The sequence below is a fragment of the Manacus vitellinus genome, unplaced genomic scaffold (assembly GCF_001715985.3).
Source record: "Manacus vitellinus isolate BGI_N305 unplaced genomic scaffold, ASM171598v3 scaffold_36_pilon, whole genome shotgun sequence".
Classification (NCBI taxonomy): domain Eukaryota; kingdom Metazoa; phylum Chordata; class Aves; order Passeriformes; family Pipridae; genus Manacus; species Manacus vitellinus.
Window position 1 is genome coordinate 7396302 of NW_021940508.1, and position 9117 is coordinate 7405418.

Here is a 9117-nt window from a genome sequence, read left to right on the forward strand (position 1 = left end):
GCCCCCCCCGCGTTTGATCCCCGTTGATGTTTGGGCCCTTATTTTGCGTATTTGGCAGAGAAATAAGTTACTGCGGGAGGTCTCTCTGCCCGCGGTTCTCCGGCTCAGCTGTCGGGGTTGGGAAAAGGGCCGCCGCGACCTGTCATTCGCTCGATGTCCGTCGGCCTGTGTCAGTGCCGGGATTTGCTCCGCCTGGAATGCAGCCCCTGAAGGCTTTCGGAGCTCCAGAAATTGATTCCTGGGTGCTTGGTTTTGTCGGCCACGCTGGAGCAGCATTCCCCCGTGTGTGTGGTGGGAGCGATCAGGATCACACACAGACACTGGTGGACAGACCTGGGGAGCTGCCTCCAAACTGAGGGGGTGCCTTGTCCTGCAGAGCTACCTCTTGACCAGGTTTTGGTGTCTGGTGTCACAGAAGGAGCAGGAGAGTCTTTGTGGTCCGAGGCTGTCCAGTGTAAAAGTGTAAAGCGTGTATTTGTTGATGATTTTAAGGACCAGGATGGAGGGTTGTGGGCTGGTTTTGTTCTGAGGGTGGAAGGAAGCAGATTTCGTTCACCTTTGGTATCGTTATCCAAACAAAAAGCAAGTGTTGCAGGTGTCCCTAACAAAGGGGTTTCTGGGTTTGAGCCATTTGTCAGTTCTTGCTCACAGTGCTCTAAAGTCACATATTTCCAAGTAGCAATTAATTAATTGGAAAAGAAAAAAGAAGCCCCTAGGCAGTGTTTACAAAGCAATCTGACAGGTGGCACAGGGGAAAGTTGCACTTGTGTATGCAATAACATCTCCCCTACTTCTTGTCTCCAAACACTCCAGTTGAAGATGTAATCAAGTACCTTGACCCTCAGTACATTGACAGGATGGCTGTTCCAGATGCCATGAAGTTGCAGTTCATCTTGGCAGGTATGGCATGAAAGGAGGGGAAACAAGAGGGTTTTGTAGCACTGCAAAAAGTGTCCTTTGCCTGAGATGGGTCAGGGTGGATTTCTTTCCTTCAGTCGTAAAGTTGTGGCCCACGCTTTCTGGAAGCATCAGAGACATGCTTTGTACAGGGATGTTCTCCACCCTCAGCGCTTCCTTGTGCACATCAGCACTGCAGTTTTATCAGCTCTGATCTCTTTAGTACTGATTGTTCAGTTTGACCCCGAATGAATCAAAGGCTGATCAGAAAAACGGGAGCTAGAATGGTTTTCCTCGCCCCACTTCCAGTACTCTCTAGGCAGTGACAAAAACAGAAGGTGTTTAGATGTGTTTTAAACACCACCAAGCCTTGTGCTCTTCTGTCCCAAGGAATTTGATTCAGCCTGTAATAGTATTGTCTGTGAATGGGACTTCATAGAACTGTGCAATCATAGAATGTTAAGGGTTTGGAATGGATGTTAAAGTTCATCTTGTACCAACCCCCTGCCATGGGCAGGGACACCTCCCCACTAGACCAGGTTGCTCAAGGCCTTGTCCAGCCTGGCCTTGAACACTGCCAGGAATGGAGCATCCACAGCCTCCCTGGGCAACCCGTGCCAGTGTCTCACCACCCTCACAGTAAAGAATTTCTTCCTAATACCTAATGTAACATTCCCCTCTTTTGATTTGATCCTTCACCCCTGGTCCTATCACTACAATTCAGCGGAGGTTCTCCTGCCTGAAATTGGAGTGAATCAAGACCCAGGGATGAGCAGCACAGACATCTTAAATAAAATCTTGAACAAGCCCCTTTCTGTTAAGATAGATCAGCTGGAAAAGTTACAGCTATTTGTGAAAAGCCAGAGCAGCACCTCGTGTTCACTGGTTTTGTGTCTTGTCCCCCCCCCACCCAGAGGAACAGGCTATTCCTGAACGTGCAGCCCTTCTGGAGCAGGTGAAGAACCTCCAGCCCATTTTGGACAGTGCCAGTATCCAAGGTATGCATGTTCTTCTGCAAGTTTGAGCTGAAAATGCCACCCTCCAAGCTGTGGCCTGTCCTGTTTTCTGGGGTGTTTTTTTATTTGAGCCTGAGACTGGAGAAGAGGACAGCACATGGTCATGTGAGAGTGAACTAAGTACAAACTTGGTGGTGTGTGTGCTCCTCCCTCATGTTGCTCTAACCTGGCAGAGGTACAGGTGCCTTTTCAAGTGCTTTCCATAATGTTTGTCCAAGTGCTTTACTCTGGTGTAGTTCTTGAGTAGCCTTCGCTGTGGGCACCCCTGAGCTCGTGCCACCCAGGAGCAGTGAGCAAATAAACTTGGTGTTTAATGTACAAGATAGTTGGTAGGTTTTTTTAATCCTATAAAAGCTATGTCTGTGGTGTGTGGCACTGGCATTCAGTGAGCTCTGCTGTGCTGTGCTTGTGGAGGGGGAGTGCTCTTTGTTTTGGGAACTCTTCCTGTGTGCTGTCAAAGCAAAAAACAAAACTGATTTCTCCTCTGCTTTCAGCGGTTCCTGACCATGCAGCCAAACTGCAGCGACTCTCACAGATCCACATACAGCAGCAGGTACTGTAAATATTCCTATCAGTTGTGACTAGAAGGGAGAAGGAATGTCTTGCTGGAGTCTTGAGTCTTGACACCCCTGTATTTGCAATTGCTTGAATTGGTCAATTGTAGCAGGTTTTTTCAATCCTAGAATATGCATACTGCAGTCTTAAAGAATTTCAAGTACTCCAAGGGGGGAAAGGAGCCAGGATTTCTGGCAATGGAGTCCAAGTTGGAAAACCACTGGAAATTTGCCTACCAAAACCCTGCTCAAAACAGAGCTTTGAGTGACACATAGTAGGTTTAACCATCTGTCATTCCTCCCTTTCACTAGGACACTGAGGTAAAGCATTGCACTCTTCCAGTGTCCTAGTCTCTGGAAGGCTGTTGTTACTGTCGCCCTGTTACTTCACCCTTTCCTTCCCTGTGTGAGCACTCCTGGAGCTGGCAGTGAGTAGCCTGGGCGGTGCCTAATGGCCCCTTTCAGCATATTGCTGCGAGTTTCCACTCTGGGGCAGGCAAAGCCTGGATCCTGAGGCGAGGCAACAGTGGTGCAAGCCCAGGGCCTTTGGTGCTTTATCAGCAGGGGTGTTTGTGACCTTCCTCTTCACTGTGGAAACCTTTCCAGCTGAAGTGAGCAGCCACAGCTGGTGTCTGAGCTCTAATCTCAGTACTGGCCTTGGATGAGTTTCTCCCCCATGCTTTCAGGATCTGGGAAGGACAGATGTCCTTCAGCTTATGTGTTTCTCACTGTGGCCCCCCCTCTTTGCAGGAGAAGCGTCATGATCTCACTGACAGTGTCAAGACACTCCTGGAGAGCTACAACAAAATGGTATCCTTTGAGCCTCAGGCCTGGCACAGCTGAGCTGACCCTGTCCCAGAGCTCCCTCCCCTGTCAGGTACTGTTGGGTTCCCAGCCCTGGGTTTAACGACCAGTGCCCTTCCTGATGTGGGGGCACCTCTGTCCCTGTGACCTGCCTGAGCCAGCCAGCCCCTAATCCTGGCTGTATAGGATCCCAGTGCCGAGGCACATCCCAAAACCACAAGTGGGTAGGGAAGCTCTGCTCTTTGCTGTAGACAGCCCTTGTATTGCAGTGGTACAGGGTGTTTAGAAGTGCCTCCTGGACTCCTGTGTTTGGTGCTGTTCCTACAACACCTGGATGGTGTGGATCCATGTAGGCTTTCAGCAGCCCTGGGCCTCTCCCAGGGATTCGGGATTGTAATGGTTCTGTCAGGGTGCTATGCCCTTAGCTTCTTCCTTGTGATTTCTACATTTCTTTCCTTAAAAGTAATGTCTAGACCCTGCTTCTCTCCAAGCAGTTACTGCAGTGGAATGAAATACTGACACGGCTGGAAGCGGCCAAGCAAGCAAAACCTGTGGCTGAGTGACAGCAGAGCCGGGAACATGGAGAGCCCGGGGCCCCATGGCACAGCCTGCATCCCACTGGCCCCAGCACCTTCCCGCTTGGCCTGAGCATGCTGGAGTGGCACCACGGGCTCCCAGGGACACCTGGCTGTGCTCTGAGCTGTGTCAGCCCAGAATTGAAGCCGCCCTGCTCCTTAATCTGCCACTGTTGCAAATCTTGCACTCCCCTGAAATGTGTCTTGGTTTGTAACATATTTAAAAATCCCTTGCCCCTCTTACTGTGGTCCGTAGTAAAGTCCTGGAACGCTGACTGGGTTGTGTCTCTCTCCCTGAGTGTAAGGACTGCTCCTGGCACGGACTGGGGGGCTTTCCCAGGCAGTGATCTCCTCGCAGTCTGCAGGAGGTGGCTGCAGGAGGCAGCTTTGGGCCAAGGGCATGTAAATCTCTTTCATTCTCACAGCCTTCCATAAACTGTGGCACAAAAACAGGAGCTCTTCCTGGGAGCTGCTTGTGCCCAGGGCCATCTGGCCTCATGGAGCTTCTCCCCCAAGCCATTCTCCCATCCCTGTGCTGAGAGGAGGCAGCAGCTTTTGCCTTTACCCTGCCCCTGCTTTCCCAAGTGGCTGCTGCAAGCCAGAACCTGTTTCAGTGAGGGGCACGAGCTGTGCCTTGACTGGTCTGGCCACAACTCGGAGTCTCCGAGTTCCCTTCAGCTTAGAGAGACACTGCTCAGCTGCGTGTGACCTGGGAGTCCTGCAGGAATGGGGCAGGATCCCCGCGGGGAAGTCAGGAGGAGCCTTCCTGCCCCTGTACTCTCCCTGGTCAGCGAGCTCACCCGTGGGCACACCACGGTGGGACTGCATGGGCGCACACGGGGACACCGACTTCGCCTGGTGCCCGGGAGAGCCGGAGCTGCCCAGGAAAAAAGCTGGAGCTGTCCCAGGAAAGCCAGAGGTGCTCCGGGAGCCGCTCCACATCCCGGGCTGTGGGCGGGGTCGTGTGTGGCCCCGCCCACTACTCACGTGATCTTTATATGAGCCCCGCGCACACGCCCCGCGCCTGCGCGCGCACCGCCGGCCGCCATCTTGAGGCGAGGGGCGTGCTGAGGTGGCCGCAGGTGAGCGGGGTCAGCGACATCTCCTGTCCCACGGGGACATCCTCCATCCCGCACGGACATCCTCCATCCCGCACGGACATCCCCCGTTCCACGGGGTTCATCCCCGCATCCCACAGGGACATCCCCGCATCCCAGCGCGGCATCCCGGCCTCTCGGGCTCCCATGCGGCCGTGCCGGGGGTGAGGGCCTCGTGTGCTCCCGTGGTCCGGAGCGCGGGCCTTGGGCTGCCTTGTCCCTGCAGGTGTGGGTGGAACGGGGCTCAGGAGCCCACCGGTAACAAAGTGCTGCGTGCTTGAATGCCTCGAGCAGTGGGGGGAGGGGGGGGCGGAGCGCCCTGCACAGGGCAGGGAGACCTGAGTAAGGATGGGACCCGCCTTGGCAGAGAGGGTCTATCTTTCACTTTCCTTCGAGGAAACTTCTGTTTGTTCCTGCAGCCCCTGGCTTGCTCTCTCTTCTGGGACACGCACTGTTTTGCCTTCACCTGCACTGCCAGAGCCCCACGACCCGTGTCTTTGAAACACACGAGGTGCTGCAGTTGGGCTGTGCCCACGGGGTGCAGCTGTGGAAGCATCCCCCTGGCTTCTGTTCCCAGGAACCGCAGCTCACTCGTTTGTTCTGTCTGAGATGCAGCCTGTGTTTGTTACTTGTCCTGTTCAGGCCAACAGCCTGTTCCTTTCACCACCTGCCTGCTGGGGCTCAGGCTGCCCTATGTGTGTTCATGTTGGAGGTACAACCTTATAAGGATATATCTTTTGGATATGGTTCTCCAGGATCCCCATCTCTGACAGCTGAGAGTGCCCTTCAGAGGAGAGGTCATAGCTAATTTTGGTGATAATTTCTTTGTGCAGCAGTTACAGTGGGAGTTTGTGTTTCACGGGTCTGTTTTCCCTTTCAGCACTGCAGAATGGAGAACTATAAGAAGACCAAAATCGTGGAGAAACCTTGTCCTCTTCCTTTCACTGACCTGCCCGCTGATATCATTGAGATGAAGGTGAAGGACGGGAGCAAGATCAGGAATCTGATGGGCTATGCCATGAGCAAGATGGAGCAGGAGTCTGTGAGGCAGATTCTCTTCACTGGCTCAGGCAAGGCTGTCAGCAAGACCATCACCTGTGTGGAAATTATGAAACGACGGCTCAAGGAGCTGCACCAGATCACCAAGGTGCTCTTCAGGCAAATCGAGGAGATGTGGGAACCTATCGTGCCTGAGGCAGGCCTCGATGCCTTGACAGTGAAGAGGAACATTCCTGCGATATGTGTCCTGCTCAGCAAAGACCCCCTGGACCCTCAGGAGCCGGGATACCAGGCTCCAGGATCCTTTGATGCCTTCTGGACTGAGACACTCAAAGCAGAGTCCCAGGGCCAGATGAAGAGAAAGCAAGGCGGGGGTCGGGGCGTTGGGAGCACAGGGAAGCACCCGCGCTCCGCAGGGGCAGCGCCAGGGGAGCCCTGAGCGGGAGCCCCAAGGCACCGGCACCGCGTGGTCCGGGGTGGCTGCAGGAACCAGCCGCGTGCTGGGGCTGGGGAGCTGCTGCTGACACGTCAGGGGAGGGCAGGACTCCTGTAACTGCCTGTGATTGTGGCTGTCTAAAACTGTGTTTTGAAGAGTTCCCTTGCCAAAGGCTGCCAGGCCGTGCTTCATAGTGGGTCGGGGAAGACGGGAGTCACCTCTGCATGAGCAAGGACTGTTGGTGTCCTGTCAGTGAGCCCCGGCAGAGGGGCTGCTCACCCGGCCAGATTTCAGCTGCCAGAGGGTGCAGCAGCCCAGGCTGTGGGACGGACACATACGTGCCTGTGTGGCAGGTACAAAGGGCAGATGGGACCTGACATGGAATTAATTCCCTGGCATCCCCAGGGCTGTGAGTGGACAGACAGTGGGACACAGGGCTGAGCTGGCTGCTTGTGTGCTTCAGAGTCTGTCTGCTGAGCCTTTTGGGGGGTTGAATGTACGACTGTGAGGGTACAGGTCCATCTGCCATTGTGTGCACGGAGCTCCCTTCCCATCCCACTTTGGCTCTGTGGAGCCGGTGGTTGCTCTTCTCTCTGCCAGTGTGACAGCACTCTACTTGTGCCATAACCAGCCTGAAATCCTGTGGCTGTACCACTGCCCTGGGGTGGTAGTCATGGGAAGCTCCAAAGGATACTGTTCTTTCCCCTTACTGCTCCTTCATAATGCACAAAGTTGGGTTCAAAATAAAGTTTCTCTTCTCGCAACTTGGAAATTTGTCATGTCTACCTTGTCCCACTGGAGGTCACCCTGTGAGCATTGGTGGTGGGGCTGTGGCTGCAGCTGCTCTTCCAGCTGCTTGGTGTTTGTTCCTCTTGTGACTGCAAATGGACCCTGATCTGAGGGGAGTAGCTTAATATGCAAATATTAATTTCCTTTAATATCCAAAAAAAGGTCAGCGCTGTGGGTTTTTTCTGGGAAACTTTTTGCTAATACTTTTTTTGCTCTTTTAAGCTGGCCAGAACTGCAGTCTCAAAAAGACTTATTCCAAACTCTGCTGAGCGAGGCAAAGGATGGATCACCTTTTTTTAGGCAATAGTTTCCCTTCTGGAGCAGCTCTGGTAAGTAACTCTGGGCAGGAGGGAAGTGCTGTTCCTTGTGACAGGCTGAGCTCTCACTGGAACAGCCCCTGCTCACACGTGCCTGTCCTGCCTGTGTCATGAGCTCCAGCTGGACCCAATGTTTTGCATTGTCAGTCAATGGGCATCAAACACAAGTGTTTAAAGAAGAGATTTTGCCTAAATCAGGGGTCAGGAGAGATGTGGTGCAACCCTGCCTTCGTTGTGTCCACATGAGCTTTGTCACAGGCTGAGCACCCGGCATGGCCAGGACAATGCTGGGTTTACGTGCCTCCTCCTCCTCCACTTCTCCTGGTGGTCTCACTGCTTCCTGCCCCGCCATTGTCCCTGGGCCTGGAGGTAGGCAGGGAAACTGTTGACCTGTCCGCTGTTCCAGATCAGGTGAAGCCTGGGGATGGGGCAGAGTTAATCTGGTTTACCTGGTGCTCTTCCCAGCTGCTGCTCCCTTACGTCTAAGGAGGAGACTGCTTTTCTTGACTAATTAGCAGATTAGCCATAAATGCCAAGGAATTTGCTCCAGTGTGTGATCAGATTGGTTCTGACATTTCAACAGGCAATGTGCCTGTGTTTGTTTACTCAAAACACCCACTTAGTGGAGAGCCTGAGACCCAGGTCCTCAGGCAGCCTGTGTGAGCCTCCCTCCTGTGTGGCACGTTTAACGCCTTCTCATCAAAGGTACAAAATGATTGTTATTTTTGTTTCATGTTGGAAAGTTATCCTCCACTGACTTGGTGGCTCTCCTGTCAGGATCAAGCATTTCCCAGCCTTCACACTTGTGAGTGCCAGGTCAGCCAGGATGGGTCTGTCCTTCACCCATCCTTCATGCAGCTGCCTCTTTTCCCCGGTGCAGCACACTGTGTGGAGCTGCCCAGCCGGACAGGCCCCTGCTCCCCAGGAGGCTGCTGTGGATCCCCTGTGTCACCATCGTCTGCCTGTGTCACCAGCTGCTCGTGGGGCCTGGGCTTGGCTTTTCAGAGCAACTGCAGGTGCCGAGACCTGATCCCTGGGGGTCTCCAGGAACCACCCCCAGCACCTTATGTGCCTCCCAGCCACCTCCCCCCGGTGTCCTTCACCAGATGTTCTCCCCCCTTTGGGGTGGTGCCCCACACCAGGGTGTCCGGCTCTGGTGCCCATATGGAAGCTGGCAGTTTAGGGGTGTGGCATGCCCAGGGTTGGGTTGCCCCATTCCTCAGTTCCCCCACTAACAGGACAGGGAGAACCTGGCTGTGCGGGTGAGGCTGATACTGCCCAGATTCCCAGGTACTGAATGTCCCTAAATGTCCTGTTCCTTCCTCTCTGTGGGCTGTGACGGTGCCTGTGCCCACCCCTGCCTGTAGCCCTTGTGCTCCGGCAGGGACCCCAGCTCAGCTTGGCAAGTCCGTGTTCAGCATCCTCCACCCCGGCATGCCGGGCCGTGGTGCACGTGTGTGTCTGTGTGCCCGTGAACATGTGTTTGTGCGTGTGTGCACACATGTGCGCAGGGCAGGGCAGGCAGGGAGGTACAGGCAGGGCTACACCAGCAGCAGCGGGAGGGCAGCAGGGCCAGCGGAGGCACCGGGGCAGTACCGGCAGCACCAGCAGTACCGGAGGCAATATCGGGGTC

At 54.3% G+C, this 9117-nt stretch overlaps 2 protein-coding genes across 3 annotated transcripts in view; both read left to right on the top strand.

Annotated features, from left to right (window-relative positions):
- Positions 1–4121, top strand: part of DCTN3 (dynactin subunit 3) — an 8613-nt gene extending 4492 nt beyond the window's left edge. Inside the window, exons 2-6 of the mRNA XM_029961529.1 lie at positions 785–900; positions 1812–1895; positions 2408–2466; positions 3218–3277; positions 3745–4121. Of these exons, the coding sequence (XP_029817389.1) occupies positions 785–900; positions 1812–1895; positions 2408–2466; positions 3218–3277; positions 3745–3834 (409 nt within the window). The 3' untranslated portion in view covers positions 3835–4121. The remainder of the gene's footprint in view (positions 1–784; positions 901–1811; positions 1896–2407; positions 2467–3217; positions 3278–3744) is intronic.
- Positions 4122–4850: 729 nt separating this feature from the next.
- RPP25L (ribonuclease P/MRP subunit p25 like) lies at positions 4851–7142 on the top strand. Of its 2 annotated transcripts, none has more exons than XM_018077191.1 (2): positions 4851–4928; positions 5824–7142. In XM_018077191.1, exon 2 carries the CDS (start codon positions 5833–5835, stop codon positions 6379–6381), a length of 549 nt encoding a protein of 182 aa, XP_017932680.1. In that variant the 5' UTR covers positions 4851–4928; positions 5824–5832; the 3' UTR covers positions 6382–7142. The 2 variants fall into 2 exon arrangements, with proteins under 2 accessions (XP_017932680.1, XP_017932681.1); XM_018077192.2 differs by lacking the exon at positions 4851–4928 and adding an exon at positions 5085–5107.
- Positions 7143–9117: the final 1975 nt, after the last annotated feature.

What these genes read in the sequence shown, in the direction of transcription:
- RPP25L (XM_018077191.1), top strand. Translation starts at nt 5,833, where the DNA reads ATGGAGAACTATAAGAAGACCAAAATCGTGGAGAAACCTTGTCCTCTT.